Genomic DNA, 18,978 nt, shown 5'->3' with positions numbered 1-18,978 from the left:
ACTGGAAGACCTCTGAAAATGTGTGGATGATGTCACTCGGAGGTCCTCAGATGCAGCCCAGAAGTTAGAAATGAAAAGATGAGTTTTCTGGGGCGGGGCTAGAGGCAGAACGGGGTGGGGCTAGAGGTGGAATGAGGAAGAGCTAGAGGTGGAATAGGATGGGGTTGGGGCAGGGTGGGGTGTGGTGTAGTGTGGCCATGAGTCCGGGATTTTACACAGCAAAATATGGTAACCCTAGGAGAGGGGTAATGTGAGCATAGTGACACTGGCGGAATATAAGTCATGCAGCAGAATTTGAATGGACTGGAAGAGAGAGATGGTTTAGTGGAAGACCTGTGAGAAGTAAGTTGCAGTAATCTAGGTGACAGGTGATAAGAGTATGGATAAGGGTTTTGGTAGTATCCTCATAAAGGAAAGGTTGGATTTTGATGATATTATAGAGGAAGAAACAACATGTGCTGAGAGTAGAGTCGGTGCAACGGATGGCCACCAGGATGGTCTCGGGGCTCAAGGATCTATCGTACGAGGAAAGGCTGAAAAATTTGCGGCTGTACTCACTCGAGGAACGTAGGGAGAGAGGAGACATGATCGAGATGTTTAAGTATATTATCGGCCGTATCAAGATGGAAAAAGAGATTCTCTTTCTCAAAGGACCCTCAGCTACAAGAGGGCATCCACTCAAACTCAGGGGCGGGAAATTTCATGGCGACACCAGGAAATATTTCTTCACCGAGAGAATGGTTGATCCTTGGAACGAGCTCCAGGTGCAGGTGATCGAGGCAAACAGGGTGCAATAATTTAAGAGCAAATGGGATGCCCAGTGGGATCCCTTAGAGGGTTAAGCCAAGGGAACCTGTCACCAGGAGTGGGATCCCTAGGATAATAGACTTGGGGGTGGGTCAGTAGAGTGGGCAAACCTGATGGGCTATGGCCCTTATCTGCCGTCATCGTCTATGTTTCTATGTAACATGCTTTAGCAGTCTGTTGGATTTGTGGAGAGAAAGAGAGAGCGAAGTCAAAGATAACCCTGATGTTGCGAGCTGACAAGACATGAAGGATGAGAGAGTTATCCACAGAAATAGAGAATACAAGACGGAAAGATACTGTAAAAAGCCTTAGATCAGTAGCATGGAATGTTGCTACTATTTTGGATTTTGCCAGGTGCTTGTAATCTGGATGGCTATCATGGGAACAGGATGCTGGGCTAGATGGACCATTGTCCTGACCAAGTAAGGCTATTCTTATGTTTTCAGTCTTGGCCATGTTCAATTTTAAATGATGGTGAAACATCCAGGTAGCAATATTGGATAGGCAGGCTGAAACTTGGGCCTGGATTCTTGAGCCTGCAGTTGTCACCTATATGTAGATACAGTGGGATTTGGGTGGAACGTAGTAGTTAGAGTGAGATATGGGCCTGACACCCATCTCTATGGTTGATTATACTGCCCTCTAGGCAACTCCAGGAACCTGCTTGCTGCTCTACTAGGACTCACCAAGCATCTAAAGCTTTCATACAGGCAAGTATGTACGGTTTCATTCACATCTTTGGGAGGTGGGAGGGGGATCATGCCTTCATCCTTACAGAACCGGCAGGAGAGTTTGCAGTGCCTACAGAAGCGTTGCCTGACACAGGGGGGTTGTTGTCTGCTTGCAAAACGAAGGCCGCGTCGGATGGATGAAAAAAAGTATAATAAGCAACTGCTTTGGTTATATAGAGCAGGAATTAAAGCACTTTAAGAGGCACAGATGATTGGTATGAACTGAAGCACTTTAAAGCACCATTTCACTTTTCAATGTAGCACTTTAGAGCATCGGTGCACTTTTCAAGATAAGTACAATTTATATTAATCTGTTGGTTCTGCTCTGAAATGAACAGTTAGGTTAATCATTTTCAGTAAAGAGTTCATGAAGTTTATTAAGTCCATAGTAGGTTCGTAAATAATGAATTAAAGAGGCTTTTTTTTAAAGAATGATTTTATTATATCAACAGGAGATTTAATAAAGATAGAAAAAAATATAACTTTAGTGAAAGGTAGGTAGGTTGGGTTCAAGCCAGTGATATAAAGAGGAGCAGGAGAATTGGAATTTCTTCTTAAGAAAACCCGAAGTGGGTGAAGCTCCATAATCTGAAGCTTGTTCCTTTATAGATAAAATACCTTCAGTGTCATTTTGGTTTTTACCAGTGGTTCTGGGTGTTTGATTTAACAATTGGGTAACCACAAGTTTTTTCATTGTATTGTAAAATCTAAGAACACACATTTATACCCCAGAAGAAAACATAGGATGAGGCATGGTACCAAGTCAAGTATTTCTTGCTGTTTCAATAAAGGACATCAGATTTGTTGGTGCAACTTGCTGTTTTGTTTCCTGGATAACTTTGTTTGATTTTATTTGTTTTACTGAATTATGTATGTAAAGATATGTAAACCATTTAGGTTTAAATGGTTTAGAAATTTTTTTACTAAATAAATATATGTCCTTTTAGATCCTGTCCTAACCAGTCTAATTTATTAGGCAGGCCATTCAATTCTGGAGATCCTTATGGGACTCAACGAGTACTGTTAAGGTGGGGAGCAGCCAGCCTGGATTACAATTCTTACAAGCATACCATACATCACTGGATATAAATCCCATAGACACAGTGAGTATATGATCCTACAAAATGCTCTGAATAAAATGTAAAATTGAGCCCCCCCAAATCTTCATTTAATTATTATATTTACTGTATAGCCCGCCTATTAACTAAGCAGGTAACAAAAAACATTCACATTGCATTTACAGTATTCCCCCAATATTCACGGGGGTTCCGTTCCAGGAAAACCCACGAATCTTGAAAAACCGCAAATACGGTTTTTAGTGGGGGAGACTGGAGAGGGCAGCCGGAGAGAGCAGCCGGAGCGCCAGCGAGTGAAGGAAATCACTCGCAGTATGCTCCGACCGCCTCTTCCTGCACTAAAGTCGGGCCTCACCAATCGGGAGCTGCGTGTCAAAGCAGCTCCTGATTGGCGAGGCTCGACTTTAGTGCAGGAAGAGGTGGTCGGAGCATACCGCGAGTGATTTTGTTTACTCGCCGGCGCTCCAGCTGCTCTCTCCTGCCTCTCCGGCTGCCCTCTCATTCGCAGTCGGAAAATATCGCGAATGACCGGGACCGTGAATCGCCGACCACGAATGACTGGGGGAGCACTGTATTGACTTCTTTTTCACATAAGAACATAAGAACATAAGCAGTGCCTCTGCTGGGTCAGACCACAGGTCCATCCTGCTCAGCAGTCCGCTCCCGCGGTGGCCAAAAACAGGTCAAGGCCTGTCTGAATCATCAGAAGGGCTCCCCTGCCACCTTGGTTTCCCATTTAAGTTCTGCCCTCCTATCGAAGTCCTAGCCCTCCGGTCTTGCACATGCACGACCAGGTTGGTTTACTCAGTACCCCACGATCCCTCTATCCCTCAGGAATCCATCCAATCCCTGCTTGAATCCCTGTACCGTACTCTGCCTGATCACTTCCTCCGGTAGCGCATTCCAAGTGTCCACTATCCTTTGGGTGAAAAAGAACTTCCTTGCATTTGTTTTGAACCTGTCTCCCTTCAGTTTCTCAGAATGCCCCCTCGTATTTGATGTCCCCTTCAGTCTGAAGAATCTGTCCCTATCCACCCTCTCTATGCCCCTCATGATCTTGAAGGTCTCTATCATATCTCCCCTGAGTCTCCTTTTCTCCAGAGAGAAGAGCCCCAGCCTATCCAGCCTCTCGGCGTACGAGCAGTGTTCCAGCCCTTTTACCATTTTTGTTGCTCTCCTTTGGACTCTCTCAAGTACCGCCATGTCCTTCTTGAGGTGCGGTGACCAATACTGGACGCAGTATTCCAGATGCGGACGTACCATCGCTCGATACAATGGCATGATGACTTCCCGTGTTCTGGTTGTTATGCCCCTCTTTATGATGCCCAGCATCCTGTTGGCTTTTTTCGAGGCTGCTGCGCACTGTGCAGATGGCTTCAGTGATGCATCCACCAGCACACCCAAGTCTCTCTCGAGTCTGCTGTCTCCCAACAATACCCCCCCCAATTTGTAGTTGAACAACGGGTTCTTTTTCCCTATATGCATGACCTTCACCTTAACCTTTCAGTTCTAGGCGGATTACAACAAGAGGTATCTGGACATCTCTAAGGAATTACATTTCAAAGCTTATTATTAGACAGACATCGGATTAACATTGCAAGACAAACTTCCTAAATAGCATTGTTTTTATTTTTTTCCGGAATATTCTATAATCCAACATGACACCTAAGATTCTGACAACATCTTTATCTAGTTTTACTGCTTGGAATAACTTTTTTAGCCTTTTTGTTTTTTTGTTTGAGGGGTAAATAAAGGGATTCATGTTTCTCCGAGGCCTTTTTGCTTCTTTCAGTGCGAGTTTAATGTTCAAATAAATTGGGGCATAGCCATGTAGTATTTTAAACAACAGCCAATAGAATTTGAATAAGATTCAGCCTTTCACTGGCAGCCAGTGTGTATTTTTAGGTAGGCTAGTGTTCTGCGGTCATTTTTGTTCATGGAAAAGATTAATCTTAGTGCTGTATTTTGTATAGTTTACAACTGTTTTATCATTGACGTCAGACATGGTAGGTACAAGAGTTTGAAAACACAAACAAGGTCCACCGAGGTAGTGCCACAAAGTCAACCACAGAACAAAAAATGAAAAACGTGGAACAAATGATCTTGACATACAATTTATTTGAATAATGGTGCAGAGATGGGTACAATAAAATGTACACTAAATTGTACAACACAAGGGACTCAATGTAGATGAGCAATAATCCAGCATTCCCAAGATTAGGGATTGTACATAAAATTATGCAGACAAACATACATAACAAATCATAATTTAAAAAACAGCAGGGTATGGGCAGAGTATTGTTTGCTCAATGTTTGCCCAGTAGGGATTCGCCCTAGGGTACATAAATTGGTCTCTTATATCTTTGTGGCAGGTAGACTGGTCTGAACTAGAGGTCTGCACGGGAACGGGGATCGCGGGAATCCCGCAGGTCCCGCGGGTTCCTGCAGGAATCTCCCCCTAACCCACAGGACTCCCACGGGGACCCCCCTCTGGCCCATGGGACTCCCACGGGGACCCCCCTCTAGCCAATGGGACTCCCACAAGGATGAAAGGCTTTGGAAGCAGGGTTCGGCCATATAATATAATGGACACGTCAGCCTTAGTAAAAGAGGGGGTTTATAAGTTAATTACCTGAACAGAAAACAAGAAAAGGGTTCCACCAAAGAGATTCCACAAGGAAAACAGCAGCGCAAACACAAAAGAAATTGTGGAACTGATGATCCTGTCAGAAGTAATTGCTGCTTTTTATGGGGACGGGCGGGGATGGAGGTAATTCCTTGCGGGAATGGGTGGGGATGGAGAGGATCCTGGTGGGGACGGAGAGGATCCTGACGGGGACAGGTGGGGATGGAGAGGATCCTGGCGGGGACGGGTGGGGATGGAGAGGATCCTGGCAGGGACGGGTGGGGACGGAGAGGATCCTGATGGGGACGGAGAGGATCCTGGCGGGGACGGGCGGGGATGGGTGGGATTTTTGTCCCCGCGCAACTCTCTAGTCCGAACTCGGGAATGGAGGAAGCCCTCACTCCCTGGTTTAAAGGCTGTTTGTCAAAAACTGGATTATATATTTTTGATGACTAAATTCGGTTCATAGTTAAAACTGTGCGAGACAATCTTGCGCAGACAAAGCCGGGCCAACAATCGCTCGCAGGACATCAGCGCGCCGGATTTAAACTCAATTTGAAAGCGCTCCGAGGGGGGTTTGGGGGGTGTTGTGGGGGGAGTAGTGTTGGCGCTGCCATTGGGGGGGGTGTTGTGGGGGGAACCCCCATTATAGAGGAAACAAGAGGGTTGGTCAGAGATTTATGTACTTTTGGTAAAAACATAAAAAGTAGGTGTCACAGGATGTTTTACATTTAAAAACTAATTTTCCTTAGATGTAAAATAACTGACATTGAATGCAAAATCAATTAATTGATTAATTTCTTCTTGCAGTTCTGGAGTGGGATCTGAATCTAGAGTAATATAATATTGACAATCATTCAGTTACCTATGAATCTCATGTACATAATCTTAAGGTTAAACATTTTTATTGATAATAAAAAAAAGAAAGCAGACAATATAAATGCGGTCATCTATACAATGGTAAAAACTATATAAACAGAGTCTTAACTAACTAATTATGAAAGTATTATCATCAGTTTTCAAACACAGTGACTAGTAAGCACAACTACAGATAAGAAAGCAGTCATATCAGTCTCAGGGCCCTGTACTCTTATGGGCCCCAAGGATCAAGGGCACAACCCCCACCCCCAACCTCCAACTTATTTAATGGAAAACTGCTTTTTTTTTTTAATTAGAGACAGGCAAACACACAGAGCATCAAAAGATAAAGATGATAAAAAGGACCAACAAGTCAATAAACATGATAGGAAAAAGTACAAAGCGTAGCACCTGCAAGCTGGTTAACATGTGTACTAAAAACAATCAGTGTACAGAGCACATTAAAGCAGAAAAAGCAATGAGTACAACAAAAAATACACTGGTGCACCAAATGCGAAATAGCAAAGATATCCCAAACCCCAGACCCCCCCCCCCCCCCCCAACCAGCCTCCTACCCAGTCCCCTCGGGTCTGCAGTTTGATTGTTAATACTCTACCTATTTGATTCCTGAGTGGTAGGGGGTTTGCGGCCTTGGGGTGGCCTCCTACCAGCTTTTCTCCTCCTTTTTTTTTTTATTTTTTTATCAGGAGGTTCATTTCTGATTTTTCGGGCCCAGGGCCCTGATTGTTCTGCTTCTGTTTAGTGCTTGTTTTGCCCTCCCACCTTGGCTGTGCTAGCTTTTTTTTTTTTTTTCTTTTTCCCCTTCTCTTTCTCTGTTCATGTACATAATCTTGACGATTGAGTATACCACCCCCTTTATTGACCGGCTTAATAACAATCTGAGAAATACTGGAAAGGCAACATATTGCTTTAAATTCTTCCCTTTCTAAGTTGAAATAACGTTGCTGCTGCTTCTTCTCTAGTCTTTCGAGATCATGTAAGACACATTTATGAAAAGTATCAATAACAGTGTCGGGTCCTGCAGGAATCCACTTAGATGGATTCTTAACTATAGAAATATCCTTATTATAGTGTGAATTTTTAGGAAAAAAAAATCCATTATCTGTAATTTTCTGGTGAAATAAAACAGGTCTATTCACGTTTGTAATGCATTATATTTCTGTGTGAGGACAAAACTAAGATCTTTCTAAAAACGTTATTTTCTATAGGAGTGAGACTGTAATCTGTTAAATTGATAATAGGAACGTTCATCGCCAACTGTCCTTCCATTGTTGATATCTGCTCGGTACTTGGACTCTGACTTGGCTGTAATTCCGCTGATATGAATGTGTTCTGTTCATCCCTCTGCCCCTGTCTCTCCAAATGTTGGTCACAAACTGGGGACCAGGGTGGTGTGTGATTCTGGGAGGAACATTGGCTTGCCAGGGATGATCTAAAATAACAGGGGACCCTGCCTCAGTTGGGAGGACCTCTATCTGCCAGCCTTGTTCACCTACTGGGCTGCTTAAGGGTGATATTAAAAGATTTCCAGGTTTGCTTCTAATCTGATAGCGGCTTCTAGCCTCATGATTATCCTCTCTACAGTAATCTGTAAATCATCTGTCATAGTATGGTTAGGGCAAGAGGGAATCATAGATCTTTCTATTGGTTTCATGGTCCCATTACTCTTAAGTATATTAGTGTTAAAAGTTTTAGCCTTTGAGTAAGAGTAAATGTATCCATGTCTGTAATCCGTTTCATCTCTTTAAAATCTTTTGTTTTTAAGTTCTTGTTTAAACTTTTTGTAACATTCAGGGCTTTTTTTAGACGTTTGGAGCTAGACCTGTTTTAAAAGGAAGGAGTGGGGGGTGGAGATGTGCTGGCGCCCCCCCACCAAGATGGCACCAGGGGCAGTCTGCCAAGTTTCAAGTTTATTATTGATTTGATATAACATATATTGTAAAGTCTAAGCCAGTGGTCTCAAACTCAAACCCTTTGCAGGGCCACATTTTGGATTTGTAGGTACTTGGAGGGCCTCAGAAAAAAATAGTTAATGGCCTATTAAAGAAATGACAATTTTGCATGAGGTAAAACTCTTTATAGTTTATAAATCTTTCATTTTAGCTGAGTCTTAATAATAATATTGTAATTTATAGCTAAAGAGACATATGATAAGAAACTTTTATTTTACTTTTGTGATTATGATAAACATACTGAGGGCCTCAATATAATACCTGGCAGGCCGCGAGTTTGAGACCACTGGTCTAAGCGGTTTACAAAATATGGTTAAAAATATATATTAAAACAAAGAGGGATAAAAACAGAAGCAAATATAAACCACAAAGACATAAACATGACCCCCACCTCTTATTACACCACTGAATGGAGAGTTGCATAAGATACCAAGGAATGTCAGTGGGATATGAACTTGGCTTCCTTGGCTCTCAGCCTATTGCTTTCACTGTTTGGTTACTCCTCTACTCTGCCTTTACACTTGGGCAATTTTATAAGTGCATGATTGAGAACAGGAGAAAAAAATGAATATTTAGCTTCTTTCAGAGTCTCTGTAGCATCCAATGAGGTGTCTTCTGTGAGCTGGTCCTTGCCTGGAGAACATATGAACATAAGAACTGCCATCTCCGGATCAGACCCTGGGTCCATCAAGTCCGGGGATCCGGTCCCGCGGAGGCCCAGCCAGGTGTAACCTGGTGAAAACCTAGTCACCCGTATCCCTCTATGCACCTTTCGAGGAGATGTGCATCTAACTTGCCCTTAAATCCTAGAGCGTTCCAGGTGTCCACCACTTGCTGTGTGAAGTAGAACTTCCTGGCATTTGTCCTGGGCCTGTCCCCCCTCAGCTTCAGTCCATGACCTCTTGTCCTAGTCACATTTGACATCGTAAATAACTTTTTTGTTCTGCTTTATCTTGTCGATTCCTTTTATTATTTTAAAAGTCTCAATCAGATCCCCTCGCAATCTCCTCTTCTCAAGGGAGAACAGTCCCAGTTTTCTAAGTCGTTCTTTGTAGTTCAAGTTCTCCATACCTTTTACCAGCTTCGTTGCTCGCCTCTGCACCCTCTCGAGCAGTTTTATATCCTTCTTTAGGTAGAGAGGCCAGTGTTGGACACAGTATTCCAAGTGTGGTCTGACCATTGCTCTATAAAGCGGCATTATGACCCTCTCTGATCTACTCGTGATTCCCTTCTTTATCATGCCCAACATTCTATTTGCTTTCTTTGCCACCGCCGCACATTGTGCTGAAGGTTTTAGGGTCCTATCTATCAGTACCCCCAGGTCTTTTTCTTGTTCACTCTTACCCAGAGTTGCACCAGACATGCTGTACTCGTGCTCCTTGTTCTTTCTGCCCAAATGCATTACCTTGCATTTTTCCACATTAAACTTCATCTGCCATATCTCTGCCCATCTCTCTAACTGGATCAAGTCTCTATGTAGTTCCTCGTTGTCCTTTTGTGATCTGATTGTCCGACATAGCTTTGTGTCGTCTGCAAACTTGATGATTTCACTGGACGTTCCTTCTTCTAGATCGTTGATGAAAATATTAAATAAGATGGGCCCAAGAACCGAGCCCTGGGGCACACCGCTAGTCACTTTTTCCCAGTCTGAGAGCTTCCCATTTATGCCTACCCTCTGCATTCTGTTTTCCAGCCATTTGCCTATCCACCTTAGTATGTCTCCCTCTATTCCGTGACTTTGTCATTTCCTGAGAAGTCTTTCGTGTGGAACTTTGTCAAACACTTTGTGGAAGTCCAAGTATATTATGTCCACTGGTTCCCCGTTATCGATTTGTTTGTTTACTGTTTCAAAGAATTGTAGTAAATTCGTCAAGCATGACTTCCCTTTCCTGAAGCCATGCTGACTGGCTCTCATCGGGTTGTGAATAAACAGCTTTGGAGTCAGAAATGACATTTATTTCCTTTGAGCGATCTATACAATCTTCTGCACTCACCCACGTAGATCTTATATCCTGCTTAGCAGACACTGTTGTGTATTCCAAAACGGTGACAGGTCTTAAGCGCGCGAGACAGACGCGTGCCAACAAACGAGCGCTGACAATTCAGCGCAAGACTTCAGCGTGCCGCAGAAAAACCTTCTTTTAAAGGGCTCTGACAAGGGGTGTGGGGGGAGAACCCCCCCACTCTACTTAATAGGGATCGTGCTGCAGTGTTGGGGAGTGTAACCCCCACATTATACTGAAAACTTAACTTTTTCCCTAAAAAATAGAGAAAAAGTTACGTTTCCAGTATAATGTGGGGTTACAACCTCCCAAACCCCCCCCCCCCCGCCAACGCCAGCGCGATCACTATTAAGTAAAGTGGGAAGGGGGTTCCCCACCAACACCCCCCGTCGGAGCCCTTTAAAAGAAGGTTTTTCTGCGGTGTGCTGAAGTCTTGCGCTGAATTGTTGGTGCTCATTTGTCGGCGCGCGTCTGTCTCGCGCGCTTAACACTATGAACCCACACAACAGCTAAAACACACATGGAAACAAAGAAAGGCATATGATTGCTCTGTGATGACCTGACAATTGCATACATGCTGAATAAATAATGAATAAAATCTGATGTATTCATGCACTTCTTTCTTTTAAAGGATCATGCAGAACCAGTAGTGGATGTGCCTAGCAAAGCACAAAAAAAGGACAAATCCATTGTACTATCCTCTGTCTCTAGGTGTGATCAGGAATTAAAGCTAAGCAAGGTAAGGAAAGGTGGATTGTCAATTGTCAGCCAGACTGCATTAAATGAAAAACATAGCGGCCAGCCCTGTGGCTTGTGCAATTGCTGAGCACTGCCATGGAGAAGGTCACTAGTTGGATCCCTGAATTGGATCATCTGCTCTCCAGATCAGCCAGAGTTGGGGATGTTTAGAGGTAAGGATCATGGTCCCCTAGAGAAAAAGAACCCTTACGCTCAATGAAGAATTTGTGCAGAATTTAGCTGTACAAAACAGTGGTGTAGCCACGGGGGAATCTTGGAGGCCTGGGCTCCCTCACTTTGGGCTCAGGCCCCCTCCAAACCTGCAGAACCCTCTTATACAGTTGGCGGGGTGGTCGAAGCCCTGCCAGCTACAGAAATGCAATGCCCCCTGCTGCCAGTGCTAGGATTTCTCATGCATGCTCAGTTTGCGCAAAAACTGACCATACTCTGGGAGTCCTGGAGTCGGCAGCTAGAAGCAAGTCACCAAATTCTGCATTACAGAAGCAGAGAAAGGTGTTGTGAAGCGGCTCAAGCACTGCATTTCTTTGACTGGCGGGGCTTCAGCATCCCCACCGACAAAGATATGTTTAATATGTGCATGGGGGGGGGGTTAATAGGAGAAAGGAAGAATACATTACCTCTCAAATTCACCCCTGGGCCCCCTCACAATTGGAAGGCTGGCTACATCCATGGTGTCTATACTCCCAGATTGGCAGGGTATGGAGTCCTGACTGAAAAGAAACAGGTGCCACCTGTGTGTGTAGGGGAGAGGAAAAAAGAAGTACGCATTGCCCCTCCAGTCCACCCCTGAACCCCCCTGATTGGAGGGTTGGCAACGCCTGTGGTGCATATACTCCCAGGTTGGCAGGGTGTGCAGTCTTGACTGAAAAGAAACAGGTGCCATCCTCTTCCAACATTAAAGTTCCTGCATTGCCAACATTCTAGGCTCTTCTTGCTTCACATGAGTACCCAAAAATCTGCAAAAAGAGCCAAATGATGGCTGCTATGGTCCGGCAGAGATGCTTGGTGTGTAGGGAAGGCTTGGAGATGTAGTGCTTAGAAAGAGATTGGGAGTAAGAGGATGTGTGTGAGAGAGGGAGGTGGGTTAAGGGAAGGTGCAATGGCATGGTGGAGGGGGAAGGAAATGAGCTAGCACAGTAGTATTCAACCCAGGAACCAACAGGCCAGTTGGGTTTTCAGGATTTCTGCAATAAATGTGCATAAGATAGATTTGCACACACCGCCTTCTTGGTACATAAATCTCCATTATGCCTATTCATTATAGATATGCCGCGCGAGCGGACTGCTGGGCACGATGGACCTCTGGTCTCACCCAGCAGAGGCACTTCTTATATCTTGAAAATCTGACTAGCCCTAAGGACTGGATAGAAAACCACTGAGCTAAGAGAAGCCTCAACAGGGGGAAATGAGATAGGGGAACATATATTAGGGAAGGAACTGGGAGAAACAACAGGTAAGGGGATGAGTGTGGTGAGCAATTGATCAGAGGGAGCATAAGGATGGGAACATGTGGGTGGGGGGAGAGATTGGGGGGAATTAACTGAAAGAAACATGAAGCAAAAGATGTGTGGTGCAAGGAGCTGGGAGAGATGTGGGGGATGGGAATATGGTGCGCCCGCATCTGGAGTACTGTGTCCAGTACTGGTCGCCATACCTCAAGAAGGACATGGCAGTACTTGAGGGAGTCCAGAGAAGAGCGACTAAACTGATAAAGGGTATGGAAAACTTCTCATATGTTGATAGATTGAAAAAGCTGGGGCTATTCTCCCTGGAAAAGCAGAGACTTAGAGGAGACATGATAGAAACCTTCAAAATCCTGAAGGGCATAGAAAAGGTAGACAGGGACAGATTCTTCACAATGTGGGGAACCACAAGTACAAGGAGGCACTCAGAGAAATTAAAAGGGGACAGGTTTAGAACAAAAGCTAGGAAGTTCTTTTATAACCAGAGGGTGGTGGACACATGGATCCTGCTTCCAGAGGCCGTGATAGGCCAGAGCATGTTAAAGGGCTTCAAAGAAGGTTTAGATAGGTTCCTAGAGGATAAAGGGATTGAGGGGTACAAATAGGAGTTGAGCTAGGTTATAGGAATAGTCAGGGACCACTGCACAGGTAATAGGCCTGAGGGGCTGCCGTGGGAGCGGACCGCTGGGCGGGATGGACCTCTGGTCTGACCCAGCGGAGGCAAATTCTTATGTTCTTATGTGCAGTGAAGAGATAAACTAGGGAAAGCAGGATGGGTGTGGGGTGCGGAGATGAGTGATGGAGTAAGAGTTCATATGTTTGGTGGGGGTGGGGGGGTGGGGAGAAGCTGGGAGAGTGTTGGAAGATGAGATGGGGGAGAAGGAAAAAATATTGAAGGGGTAGTGAGGTAAGAGAGAGGGGCAGTATGTGTGTACATGTATGTGTAGGGAAGAGTGATTTACTGCTTTATGGTTAGGGCTTTTGTTTTCAGAGATTTTAATTTGGTAATCTGTAGAGTCCAAAATAGATTCCAGGTAGCACTGAGATTTTGTCATGTGCTGATGTTTGTAGCTTTAAGTACTGCAATATTGCTTATTTGGCAGTATCTCAGAGAAATATGCAGCAATTACGTATGATTCAAAACTCAGCGGTTAGATTGATTTTTGGACTGAAGAAGTATGATCATATAAAACCTTTAAAATTTTGCATCTGTAAGAAATTCTGTCTGTTTTGAAGTTTAGATTTATTTGCCACTCAAAGATAATGGTTATATTGTATTATTTTAATAAATATAGTATGCAAACTTTTGCAGAATTCTAAATTTATTTATTTTTTTGCAGAAGTCCCCCAGAAGTAAATTATGGCCTTACTCAAGGGTCCAATAAACCAAAAGTACTAGCTTTAAAATATCTAGATGCTGGATTTCTAAGCTAATTTTGCTTTTTTTTTTTTTAAACCACTCCATAAATTGAGTAGTTTTTTAATATGGATCTTCAGAACGTAGTCAGGAACAACATACTTCCGATTGCTTAGGTCTACATCGAACCAATTTTTAATGATACCTAGTGGCAAATTTAGGTCATATGATTGTAACATTTTGGAAGGAGCCTTAGTGTAGTGTTTCTCAACTCAGTTCTAGAGGACACCCCTTGCATGGGCATCGGAACAGGAGAGGCCACAGGGACCACAGTCTCCCTAAGGATTGGTGGTCACCGATCAGTAATGGCTCTACTCCCTCACCTACCTCCTCCTGGTGCTGTACTTTAAAATCTTTGGGCAGTCGCCGCACAGTGTCAACAAGCAGACCTGCCCCGGAACCCTTCATTCTACTTCTGGGTGCAGGCCTGCTTGTTGACGCTGTGCAGCGACCGATTAAAGATTTAAAAGTATAGCGCTGGGAGGAGGTGGGTGGGGGAGTTGGGAGCTGGTGAGAGGTCATGCCGCAAGACTCCACTGGGGCCTGGACCCCTCCCCCCCAAACAAAACAGCGTTCTGCTGCTTATGCCCCCTTACCAGTCAGGTTTTCAGGATATCTACAATGAATATGCATAAACTTGATTTGCCTACACTGCCTCCAATATATGCAAATTTCTTTCATGCATATTCATTGTGGACATCCTGAAAACCTGACTGGCAAGGAGGTACTCCAAGATGAGAAACACTGCCCTAGTTCATGGCCCTGAGCCCAGGACCATCATTGCAATGGGCAGATTAGATTCTTTGGGAGATGAGGGCAAGATATAAAAATAAGTGAAAAAAAATCCATGAGTAATTGTGAGTGAAGGCTTAGGGCACCAGAAACTGCAAGGAAGAAGGAAAGAAAAGAAATATTAAAATCCTGGAATTATTCATTTGGAATCTGCAAAGAACACTAAAAGAGGTGGTTTAGGACTGAAAGTTTTAATCTGTTTTGCTGTTCTTGGTTGGTTGTTTTTAGAAACAGAAACATTACAGCAGATAAAGGGCAAATGGCCCATCCAGTCTGTCCATCTGCAGCATCCACTATCTCCTCTTCTCCCAAAGAGATCCCACGTGCCTGTCCCATGCTTTCTTGAGTTCAAACACAGTCTTTGTTTCCACCACCTGTACTGGGAGACTATTCCATACATTTACCACTCTTTCTGTAAAAAAGTATTTCCTTAGATTACTCCTGAGCCTATCACCTTTTAACCTCATTCTATGCCCTCATGCCTATCAACTAAAAGAGACTTGCCTCGTGGGGGCGGGATTGGGGGCAGGACTGACAATTAATAGATGTCCTGTTTTGATGAAAAAAATAAATGGTCACGGTAAGTGAGGAGGACCTGTGGTTCATGGCAGAACAACGTTAACACACTAACCCAGCAGGCAAAATAGGAGGAGAGTCAGAATGGAGACTGAGGGATCTGCAGCAGGCTTCTTATTGGAAAAAAAAGCAACAAATGGAAAGGAACAAAAGGTAGGTGGTAGGTAGGGGTGTTGTTAGCAGGGGAACAGAGGTCCTGTGAGCAGAGCCAGGGGTCTTGTTTGCTCCCTGGCCCAGGGCCCAGTTTTGTCTCTTGGTGGCCCTGCATTTTAGAAGTGGAGCAGGAAGGTGAGGGAGACCTTGGACAGGATTGGAAATAAGGGAAGGACATGCCAATTCATGGGGTCCCCTAGAGCAGCTGATTTTTAAAGTAGACCCGGGAGGTTCAAAGAGAGGGAAAATGCCAGATGAAGGGGCAGAAATGATGGGTCTGGAAACAGAGGAGAGGGAGATAACTGATTGGAGATCTGTAGATGAGGAGGGGGCAGATGGAGCAGACTGGATTAGATTTATTTCATTTGATATACCACTTAGACAAGGTGTATTAAGTAGTTTACAATGACAAAATTTTCCAAGAATTACAGTTCAAGGTTTGTTCAGAAGTGACAGTGTAGATGATTAAATGAACGTAACCATTTACAAACGACAAATATGTTTAAAAATTACAGTATATAGTCAGATGAGAACATATGACAAGTGTGCAAACCTGATGATCGTAAAATTGATCATTTATAGTGGCTGGCCAATGGCCCCAGAGCATTGGAATTGGGGACGATTCCATATATGAAAGGGTGATTATCATGGATGAAAAAGAAGTCAAAGGAAAATTTAATAAACATCTCAACAAAACAAGGGATTAAAAATGAGATATACAAATAGAGTAGAAAATGGAATAATTAAGTCAGTAATCATAGGTGCCCAATAAGCACATCCTGCTCCTTGGTCTTGCTACTTTGCAGCGGCATAGCGAGGGTGAGTGGCACCCCCCCCCCCGCCCTCTTCCCCTCCCCTATTTCCTGTGCGCGCGCGTGCCCCTTCTCTGTACCTTTTTAACTTTGGCACAAGTAGCCACCAACTTACTGCTCGCATCTGCTTCAGCACTCTCTCTGATGTCACTTCCTAGGCATGGGTCCTGGAAGTGACATCAGAGAGAGCACCGAAGCCAACATGGGCAGCAAGTTTGTGGCTTGCACCAAAGTTTTAAAAAAGTACGGGGGAAGGGAAGGGGCATGCGCACGGCAGGGGGAGGAGTGGGAAAGGGGGGAGGAGAGGAGGGGGATGCTGGTGCCCTGAGGAAGATGGCAACCAGGGTGAACCACCCCCTCGCCACCCCACTTACTATGCCATTGCTCTTTTAGCATGTGCTGCTGTAGTACAAACACTGCTAGTCAAATTTTTTCCATAGAAGCACTTAGGCCTAGATTCACTAAGCAAACCGATTGTTTGCGACCCCTTTGCGACCCGATTTCCCTCCAACCCGATTCACTAACCTCTGTCCCGAGCATCCTCCGATCTGCGCATTCAAATGTACGCAGGCAGCAATTCACTTAAAAAAAAAAACTGCAACACCGACTGGGCTGGCCAATCAACAAACAAACGACTGCTGGGGACCCTGCTTCTGCCCCAGCCTTCCCCTGCAGTGCAAGCCCATGGTTTTAACCCACAGGTTTAAAGCGGGTTAAAACCACGGGTTGCTAAAATGTTAAAAGTAAAGTTTAAAAAAAGGTCGCTGCTCTTCGATACATGCGCAGACCATCTACAGATGGCCTGTGCATGCGTGGGGATCGCTATAGAGCGATCCGGGCGGTCAGTTGGGGGGCATAATTCTGATTGCCCTCATTTGCATGAGGGCGATTCATGAATCAGCCCCCCCGGACACAGATCGGATCGGATCGCTCACGGAACGGATTGGATCCATGCCCTTAGTGAATCTTGGCCTTAGTCAAGTATAATGTCAAAAGAAGAAAAATGTATGATAACCTACTGGCCACCAGAGCAGCGAAACTAGACCGACAGCTCACCAATCTGCTGACTTCGACCACAGACTACAAAACCTTCAAGAAAGAAACAAAAACCCTACTCTTCAAAAAAATACATAAAACCAATATAACACAACCAAACAGGCTCTGAACTCCTCCTGCAATTACCAACTACTCCTTAACAAATTAGAAAATGCTCAAACTTTTCCTTAAGTACTTCTTAATATCTTAACAATATGTTCTTCCTATTATCATAACAACTCTTATGTAATCCGCCTTGAACCGCAAGGTAAAGGCGAAATAGAAATCACTAATGTAATGTAATGTATAATGCCGCCTTTGGGAACAGAGACAATGGTAAGCTGAACAAAGCAGAGAAAGCTCTGGTTGGGTAATGATGGGATTTCTGGAAACAGAGACACTGGTAATCAAAGTGGAGAAGAGGGTACTGCAGTGGAAGAGAACAAAGCAAAATTAAGCAAATTCTCACAACCTCAGTAGAACAGTAAGTCACTCTTACAGCCTTATAACATCAGTCTCTTTATATTGTGACTAGTTAGATAATTACAATGTAGGATTCCACCAAAAGAAAGGAGATTAAAGTTCTAACACAATATACAATTTTATCTCCAGGGGGCAGGAATCTTTGTCCACATGAATGGCTTCAGTCCTTCCCATCACCTCCAGGCACTTTTCCAACAGTGGACCCAATCCAGCGGGAAGAAAAAGTTGAAATTGGCCTATGAATTTAACAGAAGCTTGTTAGTTTGAATGGCAAAATAAGAATTTTGGAGGAAATACTTATTTTAAACAATTACTTTATGGGTTTTTCAAAGAAGTATATTTTCAAAAATAAACAATACCCTATGCAGCATGGTGATTTAGAACAATTACAGTTTCTCCTTTTTATACATAAGAAAGCAAACAGTCGCTGGATAGAGTGACTGAAACTGTTTCCAGTTATCTACTTGGTGCATTTTTGCAGGTGAGAGTGACCTGATGATTACCTGAAAGATTGTTTTATGTGACCCTATATGGCTCTTTTCTTTATGTTCCCTTTTGCACCAGAGCATTCTGGGAGTTGTAGTCATGCATTCTTTAGTTAGCAGAAGGGCTGTAGATGACAGAATGCCTTGAATACTGAAAGGGAATATATTGCTATAAATAAAACAGATTTATTATATAATAATTTTCATGTCTTACTCTCTCTCTTTGGTCTAGATCTGCAAAAAGGTGCTATTGTGTTAATGTGCATTAACATGCTTAAGACTAAGAGCTTCTTTTATCAAACCGTGGTAGAGCTTTATACCGCAGGCCGGCAAGGCAAATGCTCCAATGCTTATTCAATTCCTACTAGGGAGTGCTGAAATGTTCTTAGCCCAACCAAGAAGAGAATAATGTGGATATGGTTCCATCAATGATCTGAACAATGTAAAAACTTAGAATTTAATTTCTGTGAATTGGCACTTAACGAGATAACATAAAGCACAGTTACTTACCGTAACAGGTGTTATCCAGAGACAGCAGGCAGATATTCTTAACGCATGGGTGACGTCACCGACGGAGCCCCGGTACGGACACTTTTAACTAGAAAGTTCTAGTTGGCCAAACCGCGCATGCGCGCGTGCCTTCCCGCCCGACGGAGGAGTGCGTGGTCCCCAGTTAAGATAAGCCAGCTAAGAAGCCAACCCGGGGAGGAGGGTGGGACGTAAGAATATCTGCCTGCTGTCCCTGGATAACACCTGTTACGGTAAGTAACTGTGCTTTATCCCAGGACAAGCAGGCAGCATATTCTTAACGCATGGGTGACCTCTAAGCTAACAGAGAGGGAGGAGGGATGGTTGGCCATTAGGAAAATAAATTATGTAACACAGATTGGCCGAAGTGTCCATCCCGTCTGGAGAAGTTATCCAGACAG

General features: G+C 44.0%; 1 protein-coding gene across 2 annotated transcripts in view; it reads left to right on the top strand.

The window, feature by feature from the left end:
* LOC117366068 overlaps positions 1-18,234 on the top strand; it is a 34,599-nt gene extending 16,365 nt beyond the window's left edge. For both annotated transcript variants that reach the window (XM_033957149.1, XM_033957148.1), the window contains exons 4-6: positions 2,515-2,641; positions 10,706-10,813; positions 17,694-18,234. In XM_033957149.1, coding sequence (XP_033813040.1) covers positions 2,515-2,641; positions 10,706-10,813; positions 17,694-17,831 — 373 coding nt within the window. In that variant the 3' untranslated portion in view covers positions 17,832-18,234. The remainder of the gene's footprint in view (positions 1-2,514; positions 2,642-10,705; positions 10,814-17,693) is intronic.
* The last annotated feature ends 744 nt before the right edge of the window (positions 18,235-18,978 follow it).

The sequence above is a fragment of the Geotrypetes seraphini genome, chromosome 8 (genome assembly GCF_902459505.1).
Source record: "Geotrypetes seraphini chromosome 8, aGeoSer1.1, whole genome shotgun sequence".
NCBI classification, from domain to species: domain Eukaryota; kingdom Metazoa; phylum Chordata; class Amphibia; order Gymnophiona; family Dermophiidae; genus Geotrypetes; species Geotrypetes seraphini.
Note: the sequence above shows the minus strand (reverse complement) of the source record. Positions and strands in the feature narration are given on the sequence as shown.